The sequence below is a fragment of the Elgaria multicarinata genome, chromosome 6 (genome assembly GCF_023053635.1).
Source record: "Elgaria multicarinata webbii isolate HBS135686 ecotype San Diego chromosome 6, rElgMul1.1.pri, whole genome shotgun sequence".
Lineage (NCBI taxonomy): Eukaryota > Metazoa > Chordata > Lepidosauria > Squamata > Anguidae > Elgaria > Elgaria multicarinata.
The window spans coordinates 95,331,840-95,349,186 of NC_086176.1; the positions used below are offsets into that span (position 1 = coordinate 95,331,840).

At 43.0% G+C, this 17,347-nt stretch overlaps 1 protein-coding gene across 2 annotated transcripts in view; it reads right to left on the reverse strand.

Moving 5' to 3' along the window:
* The window catches only part of PARP8 (poly(ADP-ribose) polymerase family member 8), a 192,734-nt gene that overhangs the window by 13,377 nt on the left and 162,010 nt on the right, over window positions 1–17,347 (reverse strand). For both annotated transcript variants that reach the window (XM_063128667.1, XM_063128668.1), the window contains 4 exons: window positions 10,556–10,648; window positions 8,006–8,131; window positions 5,053–5,118; window positions 710–777 (listed from right to left, as the gene is read on the reverse strand). In XM_063128667.1, the coding sequence (XP_062984737.1) occupies window positions 710–777; window positions 5,053–5,118; window positions 8,006–8,131; window positions 10,556–10,648 (353 nt within the window). The remainder of the gene's footprint in view (window positions 1–709; window positions 778–5,052; window positions 5,119–8,005; window positions 8,132–10,555; window positions 10,649–17,347) is intronic.

Here is a 17,347-nt window from a genome sequence, read left to right on the forward strand (position 1 = left end):
AAAACGAGTATTGGGTTTTTCATCACCTTGGGAAAGTACTGACCAGGTAGCTTGGTCATCTATATCATTCAACCAAGCGGAAATAGGAATAGTTACCACAAATTAGTTAAAGGATATGTGTGCTAATTCATGTACTCAACTCTATGGGCTCCTTCGCCTATGAACAAGTTAGAATTTATTGCTGTGATATGATTTTTGCTAGTCTATTGATTTATCCAGTGCTCAGGCAGCCTCTCTCATTTTAATTAATTTTCCCTTGACACTTACAAGTGATGTGCATGATCCATCCCCATAGGGTTCAGTGATACCATCTGCACCCAATGTGCCCAGTGTCAGGTATATTGAAATACCATTCTGTGTAATGGGAAGCTTTTACATATTGTCCAGGTGTCCATTTAGTAGCCCCAATTCTTCATGCACAGGCAACTTGCACTGTGAACCTTAATAGCCTCTATGGACAGGAGAGGGTGGGATGGTGACTCAGTGAGTACGTAAGGCAAGGAGCCAGAGCAATGCATGGGTTTCCCATTAAACCAAATAGGCACCCTGCACTACATCATCATTTTGGACTGTTGGGGACTCCTGTTGCAGGAGGGGAAGGGTTGTGCCCTGTGTGATCAACTTATCAGACCAGTTAAGAGCAAACCATAACTTTGCAAAATTATCCTGCATGTATTAAAAAGTTGGCATATCTAAGTGAGGTCTTTACCATTGCAGAAGAGGATGAGCAAGCGGGTCCTGTTTGTCCATCTGTTTCTTTATTTCTAAATAAGGTGCCTAGAAAATAATGACAGTGTTACAGTTACGGCCAACAGACTGTCTGCAACCAGACAGAAGATAGTGCGAATTCTGGTAACTCCAACCTGAAAAACAGGAGGAGCTACCACCATGAATTTCACCTTATTCCAGGGGTGGGGAACCTTTGTCTTATGGGCCTAATCCTACCCACAAGGCATCCCAATTTGGCCCACACAGCCTCTTAAGGTTCTTCCAGGGGGTGAGGCTTAGGCTCCAAGCCCAAACTCTGGAGGAATCCCTTGGGAGGGCATCTGTCCACTGCTACCTCTGATCTAACCATGGGGATTCCCCTGCTCGGGTACAGCCGGGGCATTGGGACTCACTTCCACACAAAGAGAGCAGCTGCTCCCCCCTCCCCACCACTTTTACAAGCAACTCCCAATGTCCCTCATCCCCATTCGTGGGCAAGTGTGAACACCCCTCATCTGAGATCTGAGCCAGCAACTAGGATGCAGGAACTGCTTGGGTCCCTTTCTCTGTGCTGGGAGGATGCACAGTTCCATGCCTCCTTCCAGTCAAAGGAAGAAGAAAAGGGGTTCAGGCCACACCACCAATGTGACATCAGAAGTGGGGCCAGGCCCCCTGATGTCATCCAGCCCATAGTGGGCCTGGTGGGGGGATCCCTAAACAGTTGCGCACCCCTGCCTTAGGTGCAACAAGTGAAATCTGCAACAAAACATTGCAGTGTATCATTCAGCAGCAGTTCAGGGTTCCAGCAAACTATCCATGTTCTCATCCAGGATAGTTTGGATTTTTGTTTTTGTTTTCCAGCTCTCGCTCAACAGTCTGTTGCTACTGAGCATGATCTCATTGGGCTATTTGGAGAGCTTCTTATCCCATTAGGTTTTTTTTTAATTTTTCTTTTAAAAAATTGTTCTTCTGCAAGTCTTGGGATTTCCCTGTGTATGCTGATACCTCCCCTTTAATTTCTCAGTGGCTCTAATTGGGCTCCATTTCTGTTGGCATTCAACACTTGAGATCACTATTAGATAGGGTTACAATATGAAAAGGAGGACTGGGCGTGACCAGATACAAAAGGAGGCAGGGCTCTTTCAGCTTTAACTGTTGTGATGAAGAGGGAATTTCATCAGGTGCTGCATGCATACCAACGACACCTGCTGAAATTTCCTTTTCTACAGAACTGTTAAAGATACAGGAGCTCTGTCCTCCTTTCCATATGGTCACCCTAATATTAGAGGGAGTGATTTAGCACTTATTTTGGAGGGTGGGTTTTTGATTTTTAGACATTCTTGTAGGCAATCCAAGATGTCCTGAGTGCAGCTTACCAACCCTTCCCATCAAAACCAGTTACCCCACCAGAATCCACAAAAAAGGGTCAGTTAATAGTGGCTACACCCCATGGTATTAAAAATGCTTGTGAGACTCAGGCGTGACCCTTTCACAATGAGATCCTCATCTGATAACCTATTGTTACTATTGCTTTAAAAACAGCTCACTTATTTTCACTTCACTCTTTTAAGGTGCAACTCTGTGCATGTTTAGTCAGAGAACTGTTCTACAACTCCCAGCATTCCCCAGCCAGTATGGTCAGCTGGTGAATGCTGGGAATTGTAGGACTTTTTTCTTGTAGGGAATGGTGGGAGTTGTAGAACTTTTGTCCGGTCTACATAAGCATAGGATTGTACCCTTATTTGTACCATTTACAAAAATACATGAGCAATCCTTTCAAAATAAGGGTAAAGGTATCATTACCACAAAATAGGTATCATTGTTCATTTGTTTTAATAAAAAGGGCCAAATTCAGGTTCTGTTATAAGAGGATTTTTCTTACTGGAATTCTGGCTATCCAACTGAATGATGTTTACCTTGGCCCATTTCAGGCATAATGTTAAACAATAGTACTAGCAGCCATGGGCCTGGTATTGTGCACTCTCCTTTGGTATGGCTGTGAGGAGGGGGTCTGAAGCATTTGCTTCCTCTTTCAAGCTAACCAGACTTCCTTGTTATGTCTGAACTGTGGGGAACTTGGGTTAGCTATGATTTGGTCAAACAAATCAAGAGCAAACCATGGGTTATGATCCTGGCTTGTTAATAATGCTGTCATAACTACTTTTAAATTATTATATTGTTTTAACTTGGTTCATGGTTTAATTTGTTTTTAACTGTGCATATTTATTGTTTTATACTGTTCTTAATGATATAGGGCAGGATAGAAATGTTTTAAATAAATAAATAAATAAATAAATACTACTCATGATTGCTATATGTTACCTGCAGCACCAGAGGCAGTATGTCTCTATATAACAGTTGCTGGGAAACACCTGCAGGAGGATCCCACTTACGAGCTTCCCACGGGCAGCTGGTTGGCCACTGGGTAAACCGAATGGTGGACTAGACGGACCACTGGTCTGATCCAGCAGGGGTCTTCTTATGTTCTTATGTCCCCCTGACCCCATCTCCCAATTGAGATGTAATGGAAATTCCCCAAGGTAATGAGAAATCTTGGTTAGTATCAAACCCAAACTGGATGTGTCTAATCTCCTCCTCAAAGCCATGCTGGCAGAAGAGAGCAGTGGCTCACTGCTACTCATGCCTATAATACTAAACCATAGTTTTGCATTATGTGAGAACTGGGCCTTTTCAGAGTAATTTTATGTATATTGCTTTCCAGACCGAATAGACAATTCTTATAGACAGCCACCAGAACATATGGATTAATGAAGTGTATGATGGCTTGTATTCAGAGTTAAGCATGTGTAACAGATCTGGCAGAAGCAAATGAGCCAACAGTGTGATGTGGCTAAAAAAAAGAGAGAAAAGAAAAGCAAAAAAAAGCAAATGCTATTTTGGGCTGCAGTAATAGAAGTATAGCTTTCAAATTGTGTAAGGTACTGGCTTCCTTCTATTCGGCCCTGGTTAGGCCTCCTCTTGCATACTGCATCTAGTTCTGGGCACCACACTTCAAGAAGGATGCAGACAAGATGGAGGGGGTTCAGAGGAGGGCAACGAGGATGATCAGGGGTCTGGAAACAAAGCCCTATGAAGAGAGACTGAAGGAACTGTCTGGGCATGTTTAGCCTGGAGAAGAGAAGACCGAGGGGAGACATAATAGCACTCTTCAAGTACTTGAAAGGTTGACATGTAGAGGAGGTAAGGATCTCTTCTTGATCATTCCAAAGTGGAGGACATGGAATAATGGACTCAAAGGAAGCCAGATTATGGCTGGACATCAGGAAAAACCTCTTGACTATTAGAGCAGTATGACAATGGAACCAATAACCTAAGGAGGTAGTGGGTTTTCTCACACTAGAGGCATTCAAGAGGCAGCTGGACAGCCGTTAGGTATGCCTTAAAGTGGATTCCTGGATTGAGCAGGGGGTTGGACAGGCCCCTTCCAACGCTAGTATTCAATGATTCTATGAAATATTCCTCCTCATTTTCTCAAAAGATCCCACCCCGCAATGACAGACAGAGCATTGGGGAATACTGCTGAAAGGAGTGGGCTGTGGTGTATGGAGGCTGTAGGAGAAAAATCCTTTGAAAATCCTGTTCACTGCAGGTGCCTCTGCCTGATTTTGGGGGATCTCCCCCTTTGCCTCCATGCCACAGCACACTCCATTTATAGCCTAGGGTTAGTGGGGAGCTGCTGTGGGGAGGAAGGCATGGGGAAGTCCACTTCTGCCAACTTTATTACGCATGTATAACTACTGATACATCTCTGGGCGTTAGTGACATTACACTACATCAGGTTGACTACACAACTTGAAAACACTTATGAAAACTCAGCTCCATCTGAGTATTCAGAAGATGAATTATATAACCCCCTTTCCCAGTCCTTCTCACATTTCACAGAAGTGAGCAAGATTTTAGTTGGAAAGCTATTGTCACAAAATCAATGTTCCTTCCTTTAAAAGGTTTGGCTTGGCTTAGTCATAACTGTACATCCAAATAAACAACACATAAATAAATAAATAAAAATATAGCAATCAGCTGCTGATCAATACTCCATTCCATTGTTAATCTACCTGGTCAATCTACCTGGTCCTGGGCAGCCCCTATTGAAATTTAAGAGGTTTTGTGTAATTTCTGCTCACTCCAATGGGGCCATTCAAGCTTTGTGTGCCTGCGTTCTGGTTCATTGATTTTATGTTGCAGCTTTCTGGACTCTCTTAGATTATTGTCTTATTGTGTTCCATGAGTCTAGTAAAACGATTCTCACACAAACAAAGTCGCAAACTCATAAGCAGATGTACCTTACTAACAGTTAAGGATCTAAATGAATTTTATGCTTACCTGTGTCATTTCTCTTATAGAAGTAATACTATCCAGTGCTTTCATGACTCGGTCGTAATTCTTCTTCTATGGAGAAAAAAAGGATTTCTTTTCCTCCCCCAAAGCATTTCATTATTGTTATTTTTACAGTCTACTAACTAAGTACAAACATCTTTGTACAACAATATAGTAACACTATCCATTATAGCCCTCATAATTTATTTATTTTATTATTTTATTTATTATTGCATTTATAGCCCACCTTTTTTCCTCCAAGGAACCCAAGGCAGTATACATAATAATCTCCGATAATAAGCATGTTACATATCTGCAAATCATGTGATCCTCGTTCTCTTCCTGAACCACTTTGCCCATACAGATGGGGTAGGTAGAGTCAGAGAGCTGGGATGGAGAGCACAGAAATATATGTTTGCAGAACCTCAACCTTGGAGAAGGCCCTCAAATGCCCCTTCTCTCTAGAAGCCACATGCAGAAATGTGGCTCTGTTCCCCTGCTTTTGGGAAGCAGCAGTGCAATCATGACAACATCACACCTTAACTTCAAATCTATTTGTATGTAGGGATGTTGGAGAAAACCATGGGTGGGGGTGGAGTTTGACGAGTGTTCCTATACTCAAGACTCCAATCTTCATTTTGGTTCCCATTATGGTGCCTGACCCGATCTGCAGCAAGACAGGATGGTCTGCAGAATTATCTGGGAATTTTGTGCATGGCGGGGGAAGGTTCTGCAATTTGTGCAAAAATCTGAACAACGTTTGCAAATTATGGCTGATTTTGTGCAACGTATGCAAATCCGACCTCAATTTGCATAACTTGCACAAATTCAGCCATAATTTGCAAAAATTGTAGAACTTTCCCTGCCCCCTAAGAAAAACCAAATAAACAATAATCACAAAAATGGTCCCAGAGTTCACGGAACAGCCGCAGTCTGACTGTCAGATGCGGAATGAGTCATATATGCCACGGAACTCTGTCGAGCTAAAAAAGAACTGCATTTCCCAGTAGGGATGTGCTCCGCTTCTCTTCGGTTCAGAGAAGCAGGAGCGAGGCTGCCTAATTCGCCTCCGAAGAAGGCGGAGGCGAAGAGAGTCAGGGGGGCTGCGGATTGAGGCGAAGAGGATCGCCTCAATCTGGAGCTTCGCCTGCAGGTAAGTGGGGGGGGGGAAGGGGGACTAATCTGGCGCTGCCGGCGCCACTATCCATGCGGCGGCAGCAGCACCAGGTAAGGGAGCAGGGAGGAGGGACACTTACCTTCCTCCGTCACGGGCTTCAATTGAGGCCCTGGTTGAAGCCGGAAGTGAAGGCCGAGGCCCCTTCCGGCTTCAACCGGGGCCTCAATTGAAGCCCGCGACGGAGGAAGGTAAGGAGGTAGGGTGGGTGGGTGGCTTATCTTGCACTGCCACCACCTCCGCCGTCCATATAGTGACGGCGGCGAAGCTGGATCTCGCTCCGCGGAGCGGAGCGGGAGACGGGCGGAGCGGCGCGAAGAGGATCAGGCTGATCCGGATTTTCCGGATTGGGCCATGAAGCAGATTGGGGGGCCCGTGCACACCCCTATTTCCCAGCAACGGACATCCCTATTTGTATGCCTACCTACTGAGATACTTTACACCAGCCTTCCCAAACCCAGTGCCCTGCAGTGGGTTTGGACTACAACTCCCATCAACTCTGGCTGGGGCTGATGGGTAATGGGCCAAAACATCTTGAGAACACTACTCCAGGGGCACTCTACAATATAAAAAAATATAAAACTATATTCTGAAACGTTTAATTGAAATACGATGAAAACAAAATGCAAGAATAACACTTTCATAAAAGGCAATAAAAACACACTATAAAAAGGGACGAGCAAATTATACTTAGCATTTCGATATTTCCACAGACCCAAGTTACAAAGTTTATTATTCATTGCATAACTTAAAACTACCTGCATAATTGATACTGATGACCTTAAAGAAAATTTGTATTACAGCCAAATTGGTTGTGACTAAGAGGTTAAGTTGAGAAAAGTTTGTATTTTTCTATAGGATTACAGAACAAGCAAGATTTAATACATTTGTTATTTGACATATAATTAAATTTGAATGTTCTGTATTTAAATATTAATTTCATTGATATCCATGAAGGTGGTTCTAGACAGAAGCCTCCAAATTGCCACCTCTCCATCCTCCTTTGCAGCATTTTCCACTCGATGGCCCTCTGAGCTTTGAGAGGCTTTGGGATTCTCACCTGTGGATCCTCGCCTCCTCCCTACGCTGTCCTCCCACTGCCATTTCCCCTTTTTGACCTTTATGAGGTCATCCGAGGCTACTTTTCTAACTTCATAAAGAATGGTGCTTTCAATGGCTGCCACAAAAGGGAAGGGGTGGGGTGGAGAGGTAAGGAACTTACGTTGGATTCCCCATCCCAAGGATTCCCCATCCCAAGGTCATAGCAATGACTACAGCCCTGGGAAGGGGAGTCTGAAATATTCTATGGTCTATAGGATGCAGTTTGACGGACTATAGGATTGCTCTGCCCGAGGTTTGTTTGCTTTTAAACATGCTGTATCAATTAATTAATTATTAATTTCATTTCTATACTGACCAGTAGGTAAAGCTCTCTGGGCAGCTCACAAAAAATAATATAATGCAGTATTCGTTTTTAAGATGTCAAAATGCTAAATATAATTTAGTTATTCTTACTTATAGTTTATTTTTATTGTCTTTTCATTAAACTGATATGCTAAAGTTTGGCTTTCATTATATTTCTTATAAGTGATTTAGAGTATAGTTTTGCAATATATATATATATATATATATATATATATATTGTTTGTTGGCCTTTTAGAAAAAGAAATTGCATTCGAAATGCGCTGGGTTCAAGGAACATACTTCTGTGTGCCTGGGGGCATCCGCTTTTCTTTCACTACACTTTACACACAGAAAGCAACACAAAATGTGGACCATACATACCCTGGGATTAAAGGCCAGCATCTGAGAGTCATTAGGATCTACTACAGAAGGATATGGCTCAAAAATAACAACTTTCCTGGGTGATTCTAATGCAGAGCGACACATGGATACCAACAAGTCTACCACCTAGAGAAGAAGAAAATATATCCATGCATAAAAAAAAATATGACTTTGCAGGAAGGAATTTCATTGGTATTTTCCATAGCTGATTCTTTAACACTGTGGAAGGTCAATTTTAATCCACCAGGGGGGTCATACAGAAATCTAGCAGCAGCAGGACCCAGGCACCTTACTCTCTATGGCAGTTTCTGTTTCTGTAGGGAAGGAACTCCTGGCTTGAACTCTGCTGTGCTACAGTGCCCCCATTGCCTGTGGTTAGTTGCTGGTACTGCAGCCATCAATATGCAGTTCTTTGTTAGAATTGTATACTGTCCAGCTGGCAAATGGTCTTAGGGCAATTTAGACTGGTCCCAAGCCACTTAGGGCTTTAAAGGTTAGTACCAACACCTTGAATCAGGCATGGAAACTCATTGGCAATCAGTACAGTTGATGCAGCTCCGGAGTATTATGTTCGGAATGGCCAGTCCCAGTAAGTAGCCTCATTGTTCTATTCTGCACTAACTGGAGTTTCTAGTTGGGCTGTACAAGCTTCAGATTCAGAATTCCAAAGCATGGTGGCCATTTTGTGTGGAATTTACCATTTTGTGCGCATCCCTAGTGAGAAGAGAGAAAAAGGTCCTCCAACTCCCAGCATGTATTGCAGATAATGATGAACAGACTTACTGGGGTCCGGGAGCAGTGGGTGCTTGTGGCCTCACTGTTGCTCCTTGCCTGTACAAGCCGAGCCATGTGATCCCCTGGACGGCTCATAACACGGTCCGCAAGCAAACCGTGGCCACCTGCTTCCCCTGCAAGCCACCTGTTTCTCCCCACTGTCCATAAATGCTGGGTTCCCAAAAGTGTGCAGATCTGATCTTGCACACAATGGCTGCTGTAAATAGCCATCTCAGCAAGATTAGAAGCACCCGCTGCTCCTGGACCCTGGTAAGTCCGTCTATCATTAGCTACAATGCCAGCTAGGAGTTGGAGGACCTTTTTCTCTCTTCGCACTAGGGCTGTGCACAAAATGGCAGATTCTACACAAAATGGACTCCATGCCTCACAATTCTGAATCTGAAGCTTGCTCAGCTCTAATTTCTGGACCATCTTCAGGGGTAGCCCCATGTATAATGTATTGCAATAATCCAGGCAGGAGGCACAGAGTACAGTCACTTTCCCAACATTCCCCTCCACCAAAGCCATGTATTTAACTGCTTCAAAATACCGACAAAACAGCATATCTTTTAACATTCATCTTTCTATTGGATTTCTAGGCTTCTGATAAAATCCTAAACTGACTATTTTCTTTCATTGTACACTGGAAGAATGATTCATCAAAGTGTAGATGTAATTTTAAGAAATTAATTGGCAAAATTAATGTCTCTGTAAGAAGAGGAAAGAAACAAAGGGGAAAACTGTTACATTTGTTTGACCACAAGATGTTAAAATGGGGCTTAACCCAACTGTAGCATAGAAAGACCAGAGAGAGATGAGCTGTCAAATATTCTGAAATTCTAAGTTGCAAACCTAGCTTTATTTAATGACTTGGGATAAAATGAACTATTTTGTTCATAGTCCTTCCATCTTTCTGATAACAGATCTTTGATTTAAAATGTTTTACTCAGCCAGGACATTTTGAAAAAAAAGGTAGGTGGGTGGGTGGGTAGGTGGGTGGGGAATTTTTATTAACTCTTTCCACCAGTTCCACCCACAATCCTAGATGGACTCTGACTCACACCAAGAAAAGTTCTAAAACCTTTATGTTCAGATCTCTGGGGGGAACTTAAAAAAAAGATGGTCCTTTCAGAAACTGAAATGAAACAGAAACATCAGGAAGAGAAGGCAGATCTAGGCTGTTTTCCGTTTCTTCTTCTGTTCACTTGGCATGAATGGGTAATCTAGTTGCTGGTGAGCCACTGCTGTCCAGTAGAAAGAGTATTAAATGTATCAACAAGAAACATGGATTCCAATAGCAGCTTAGCCAAGAAATCACTGGGTAGCTCATAGGCTAGGGATGGGGAATCTGTGCCCTTCCAGATGTTGCTGAATTCCAACTCCTATCAGCCATAACCAATAGTCAGATGATGGGAGAAGCAATCCAACAAGATCTGGTGGATCAAAGTTGAAATTAATTAAGATAAGGCAAACTTGATGCAATTCATAAGAACAGCATTGATTAATCTGGGCCTTCTTATACTTACAGAGTAGCTTCCCCAAAGGGAAAAAAAATGAAATCTTGAACATTTACTCAACTTTTCATTCACTGCAGGGTGAAATTTGAGTGCTTTGTAAAACACAAACCACCCAGTAGGATCATAATATCATTAGCCTTGTGTGCTGGGGACTAACCAGGGCAAAATAAGATGAGTGGGAAGATGATTAATTATAATTGATTTGCCTGTGCAAAAATACACAAAAAACATTCATGCTCATGTCTTGATTTCACTTTACCTGAGCCCCTGTTGCAATTTCATCAGCAGCTTCATTCATCACTCCTAGAGTTTGGAAAGCAAAGACACACAGCTCCCGTTCACACACAGTAGGCTAAAACAAGGGGTGGGGGGAGAGAAAAAAAGAAAATGTGTGTAATTTACATTCATGACACTTCTGTTCTACTAGGAAAATGCCCATTGTTGTGATACGAAGAGCATGTCTAGACCAGGCGATATCCCGGGGATCACCCGGGGATCATCCCTATGCGTCCAAACGATCCTTCCCTTTCCCCGGGATGGCTTTAATCCCAACTTTTCCTGGGGCCTCGGGATCGTCCCGAGACCGCAGGATGTGTGGGCAGCTGTCCCAGTTTCTTCCCGGCTCCTTGTGAGTAAACACGAGGAGTCAGGAACCAGGCATGGGCCACGGAGCTCTTCAGGAGCTCTGTGCCCATTTGGGGTGGGGGTCGATGGGATTTTTAAAATAAAAAAAACACACAGTAGTGATGGAGCGCTCATGTGCTCATTTTTGATAAAAAAAACCAAAAAGCAAAATGGCGGGCATGACTTCCTCTTCCTCCCGGGATGTCGCATGCCGCATGTGGACTGAGGGGGAGGATCTTGCGATCACCATATCGCAAGATCCTCCCCCTCTAATCCCTAGGTATAGACATGCCTAAATGCTCATATACGGCAAGGATCCATCTGTGAGTGTGCACATATGTGCAGTGAGGGAGGAGAAAGGGTTGGTGCTTGCTGCCCCTTATTGCGTCCACATCACTACTTCCCACACATTGGAAAGAGAAGAAATGAAGAGAGATGCCTGCTCAAAGGGCCAAATTACACATTCTTATTTACTTCTGTGTAAGTGTGCATGGCCCTGATTTGCAAAGGTTTCTAAACAGTGCAGAGAGCCTAAAATGACAGAGCCAGATTCAGCACTTCAGATCCTCTGCTCATGGAGCATAGCAGAGCCAAGTGGTCAGGACCCCACAGAGGTGGCAGGGGCAGCAAACACAAATTATTTAATTAACAATGTATCAATGGGCTTTGGTGAGCCTTTGGGAAAAGATGTGTTTGGACTTCTTTTGCATCTTTATCAATCCACACTAATATAAAGGAAACTCAATACAAAGTTCTCAGTAGGTGGCACCTCACTCCTTCAAAGCGTCACCTAACACATAGCAATGACAAATCTTGATAAAATAGTTAAGAGCACAGACACCACACTGACAACAAAGGTCCGCATAGTTAAAGCAATGGTATTCCCCGTAGTAACCTATGGCTGCGAGAGCTGGACCATAAGGAAAGCTGAGCAAAGGAAGATAGACGCTTTTGAACTGTGGTGTTGGCGGAAAATTCTGAGAGTGCCTTGGACTGCAAGAAGATCAAACCAGTCCATACTCCAGGAAATAAAGCCAGACTGCTCACTTGAGGGAATGGTATTAAAGGCAAAACTGAAGTACTTTGGCCACATAATGAGAAGACAGGATACCCTGGAGAAGAGGCTGATGCTAGGGAAAGTGGAAGGCAAAAGGAAGAGGGGCCGACCAAGGGCAAGATGGATGGATGATATTCTGGAGGTGACAGACTTGACCTTGTGGGAGCTAGGGGTGGCAACGGCCGACAGAAAGCTCTGGCGTGGGCTGGTCCATGAAGTCACGAAGAGTCAGAAACGACTGAACGAATAAACAACAAATTGATGGGAGCAGTGTGGTCACATTAGTTCATACTGTCATCTTTGCTGGGAAGGTTCTGCAGTCTGGGAGTTTTGGGAAATGGTTGCTGATTCCTGTCAGGAATTTCTTCATGTTAGACTACTGGTAATTCCTAAAGCAATGCTGCTTCATCGTTTTGAACCTAATGATCCGGGGTTCCTGCGTAAAGACCTGCGAAGTCGTGTGTAGCATGTAACTGGAAGTCTCCAAAGCAACCAACTAAAGAGCAGTGGACTGATAAAATTTGGGAGACTATGAGTATGTATCAATTTATTCAGCAAGTGCAGTGAGCAAGGAATCTTAACTTGAAGAATAATATTATAACACTATTGTTTCCATTTATTTCCTATGTTGACGCTCTTCATACTTTTGATAAATTCCAACCACCTACAGTTTACTGTATTTTTTCTGATTAATACATATACACAAAATGACATACAATCGCACTCACTCCTTTTATAAATTGTAGAACTTGTATTCTTACTTTCATCAGGTATTGAGCTCCTACTTAGTCCATTTTACTGTAGATGTCCCATAAGAATATCAATTATAGACTAAGATTAGTGAATTCCTTTGTTTCTTTAGTGAATTTGATTTATTATTATGTATGTTCTATTTCTTCTTCTTTTTGTTGCCCTTATTTTGTTAACTTTATTTCAAAATAAAATAACATTTTAAAAACATACATATGATTTTCAGGCTGCTTTTAAGGGTGCAACTCTCTCAAAGGAGTGTACAAGATAAACCATGCCAATGGGAAACAATAAGAATCAATCAGAACATATTCAATAAAAGTCCAAAAAAACAGAGATTACCAAGAACAAAAAATCAATGAACAGTCCCATTGTTTCCCTCAATGTACGAGCAACTGAACGCAGAACAGAGTTTCTCTACTCCCTGAACAAAGCATAGTGATGGACCCTTCTCTTCCCCACTCTCCAGTTCAGTTCAAAATGAGCTTGGATAAACTGATTTATTGTCTCCCAACTTCTTTTGTTTCCAAGCTCACAGTGAAGTTCAGCCCCACTGCAGTCCAAAGATATCACTGGGAGCAAAACTGGGACCAAGCACTTCTCCTACTTGGCAGTGGGCGGGGGAAGGGGGGGTCATGGAGAAAGTGGCCTCATCAAATGCTGCTTCAGCAGTGCTCCAGGCACAAGGCAACTTGGGAAAGGTAGGTCCCAGACAGGGCTCCTAATGACCATAGTAAGAAACTTAGGCGCTCTGGGAGCTAGATTTTCCAGAGATTGTAGAACCCAGGAAGCAGTGGGGGCTGGTGACTTTGATTTATTGGGGCTGTGATTCCATCGTGGGCTTTAGTCAGAAGCAGCCAGAACTTTAAAAGAGCTGTCCAAGATGCTGCATGCTATGCTCTAAATAGGCTCAGTACCTTGGATAGCTGCTTGGGAGTTGTGGCTGGTTCTGATTGAAACAGAGAATGGAATTACAGCCCCACTAAAATCGGAGTCACTAGCCATCACTGCCGGGATGCTACTGCAGCAGTGTGGACTGGGAAGAAAGGGAGAATGCCTCTCCGGCATTGTCTGCTGTTGCTGCTACCACCATCAAGTGTGTTGGCATGAGAACGAGCATGGGGCGGCATCAGAAGGGACAGCTGGTGCTGACTCAGCAAACCCATTCCAAATAGGGCACAATTCTAAACATGGCACAATGCTTTGATCTCCCCTCTTACAAAATCCAGAGCCAATATAGCTGATTCAATATAGAATCAGAGCGGTTCTGTTGGATGTGTGTATGTACAGTGTGAACACTGTACATACACACGTCCGACAGAACCACTCTGATTACCTTCTCACTGTCAAGGTCAGAAGACATTCTCCACCCTATCACCTTTGCAAAGGCTTTCCCTAAGCAGAAGGACTGATCCCACCCCCGCCCCAATATTTTTCCCCATAGAAGCACATGGGAAAACGATCAACTTCACACTATCTCTGACAATGTTTTCAGACAGGTTGCATTCTGTGCGCCTGTCTTGAACTGTCATGAATGCCTGCCTCTTTAGGCCTACTGGATTCTTCCCTTTGCAAAAATAAAGGCAGAGCACAAATATCCTTCTCACTCTCTAGTTTTTGGCCACTTGGAAAGTGTTACTGTGTGTTATGCTAGGAAGCACTGAATGGTCTACCCTTGCCAAGTTGTATGCCTTTCACTGCCATGAGGATAACTGACGTATGAATTCTGCTCTGCTCTATGGGTCACCCGCTAAGCAGAAATGAAAACCAAACAAAAAATGTGTGTCAAGTGCTGCATGAAATAAAATATGAAAATATAGAAGAGGAATTCACATCATCATCATCATCATCATCATCATCATCATTATTATTATTATTTGCTTTGACGGCATACACTTGAATCAATACAGCTTTCCTTATTTCTTTTAGAGCTTCTTGAAGTTTTGTTTACGGGTGTGTTTTTTCAAACCTCAATGACTGCACGATGACTACAACTCTGAAATATTTTCACAGAGATTGCTTTAGAAGAGCCATCATCTTTCAAGTCCAATGCAGCATCACTCACTTGATTTATCTCATCTGCTGTGTTACATTGAATTAGGCAGCAGATGAAGCCTAACACTATCCGATTCACTGTAGCATGGCGCTCTAGACAGAAAAAGAGAGAGGGAGAGAGAGTGTTTATGACCTCCGTGCGCAAACTTTAGGAGATCTGCACTGGAAGCCTACAATTAGGTACTCCAGATCCGACCCAGGTGTTTCAATGGATCCAATTCTGAAGTCACTACCCTGAGGCAGGTCCACTGAGCAGGTCAACAAAACACTCGCGTCTGCCCAAGAAGCAGAGCATTTCAAGGAGGGCTGGTGGCAAGGTGGTAGAGGGCATGCTTTGCACATTACATTCCAAAGCTTGGTCCCAGTTATCTCCAGTGGAAAGAAGAGGTGTGGGTGAAACGCTGACATGTTGCTGCCAATCAAAGTAGTTACAAATGGGCTGGGCTGGTTCACACAGTATTTAAATCACATATGGGCAACCTGTCCCCCCTTTTGTGACAAAAACAAACCATCAAACGCTGGAGATTTGCAAGGTAGAGTTTTCTTTGCAGCCAGCCCAAATCCTTTCTGTTTCCGGAATTCAGTGGTTCATCTGAACCCAAACAGATCAACATGAGAATTTCCCCTGAGCCAAGGCTTGTGAAGGCCGTTTTACAAAAACCACTGTGAAAAAGCCCATCTGATTTGTTTTTCCACTCCAGATTGTGCCATTAATGTGTCTTAGTGATTGTCTGAATCCTTCATCATGAACACAACACACACTTTGCAATGTCATTTCCCAAGCCAGCAGAAGGTTTGAGGTAAGCTGTCAGACCATGGTTTTATTTACTTTTTTAAAAAAAGTTACCTCATTAAAATGGCTTTCAATCCAAAATACAACTATGCCAAATAAAAGCCACATATATTAAACAATCGATCTACAAACACACACACACACACACACACACACACACACACACACACACACACCAGTAACAAAACTAACAACAACAAGGACAAACAAGCATCTTTTGGAATGCCACTGCACAGATCTTCCTTTCCTATTCCTAGTACCCATCCAACTAATGTCTGAAGGTCCCCCCCCCCACCGGTACCCTTCCCCCCACTCCCATAATGACCTCAGTAACTGGGAAACGTCATATGGGAGAAAGTAATCTTGCACAGGGGTGAGCATACTTCAGGATTGGGAGATATTATTATTTATTTATTTTTTTTTATTATTATTATTATTATTATTATTATTATTATTGGAACTCTAAGGGTCAAACTACATGTTACATTAATTGCATAGCATGCAATTGAGTCTAATATTTTCCTTTACTTTAGTGTTAACTGAGCACCGCTCTAATTCAGATTAGGGCAAGTGTGCACTGGGTGTGCGTGGAGAATTAAAACTCCCTCGCCTGCTTGCTTCCCAAAATTCTACCCCCTCTCATGGCACGGGGATTATTATTATTATTCCATTGGAATAAATGGAGGGGGCTTTTTTCTTCTTCTTTTAATTCCTCACGCAAAACACCCCTCTCCCTACATTTTGGGAAGCGAACAGAGAGGGGGGAGGTATAATCCTCCTCTCCTGATGTGAACTGGTCCTGATCTGAATTAGGGCCATGCAATTAATTAGGGCCATTAATTGCACACTATGCAATTAACGTAACATTTAGTTTGACCCTGAGATTCACCAACTGGAGAGATACAGTTCGAATGCACACCCCACCTCAGCTTTTAAATCAGCGCAGGGCCAGATCTACACCAAGCAGGATATAACACTTTGAGAACAGTTTGAAAACAACATGTGCAATGTGTCCTGGCCCCAACAGTTCTCAGTACCATTAGAAACTCTTATAAAGTAGTAGTGTAAATCCTGCCCAGGACTGTTTATTGTAAAAAGCATACATCAGGCAAAGCGGAGCCTTTATCAGCCTGTAATTAGGGATATGGGGAGGGGAATCCTCTGACAGTGATCCTGGTTATTAAAATCTGGATATTCCAAACGTGTCCCTGTTTACAGCATTAAAATGTTGGATGGTGTGCAAAGTGCGTTCAATGTTAGGCTTGGGCAGCAGGCAGGCAAAATATTCCAGCTACAGATGCACGTTGTTTGCACATATTGCTTTCCTAATTTACAGCTTCTTGATTCCCTTTGCATTAAACACAGCCACTCCACGTATCTATCCCATCAGAGCAAGTGATCCGATTTATTCTGTCAATTTCTCAAAGCTTTTATGAAGCTCAAGACGAGGAATGCTACAAAGACACTAATAAGGCTAGAACACTGACTGGCACTCTAAACTACTATTGATCTAAAAATAGTGTACAGAAAGGCATGCTAATCTCACAGTTGGTGTCATTAACCGGGGGAAGGAAACATTAACGATTTCCTTATTTCTACTCGGGGAAAGTTTTTGCAATGGATATCAGCCTTACGGGCATTCTGCTCTTTGCTCTTTAGCCACAAAGACTTTATCTTCAAAACACTAACTGAGCAGTTTTATACCCGAGTTATAGCCCTAAGGCAAGAACAAAGGCAAGTGTCCCTCTAACTTATTTTGTCCTCTCTGCTGC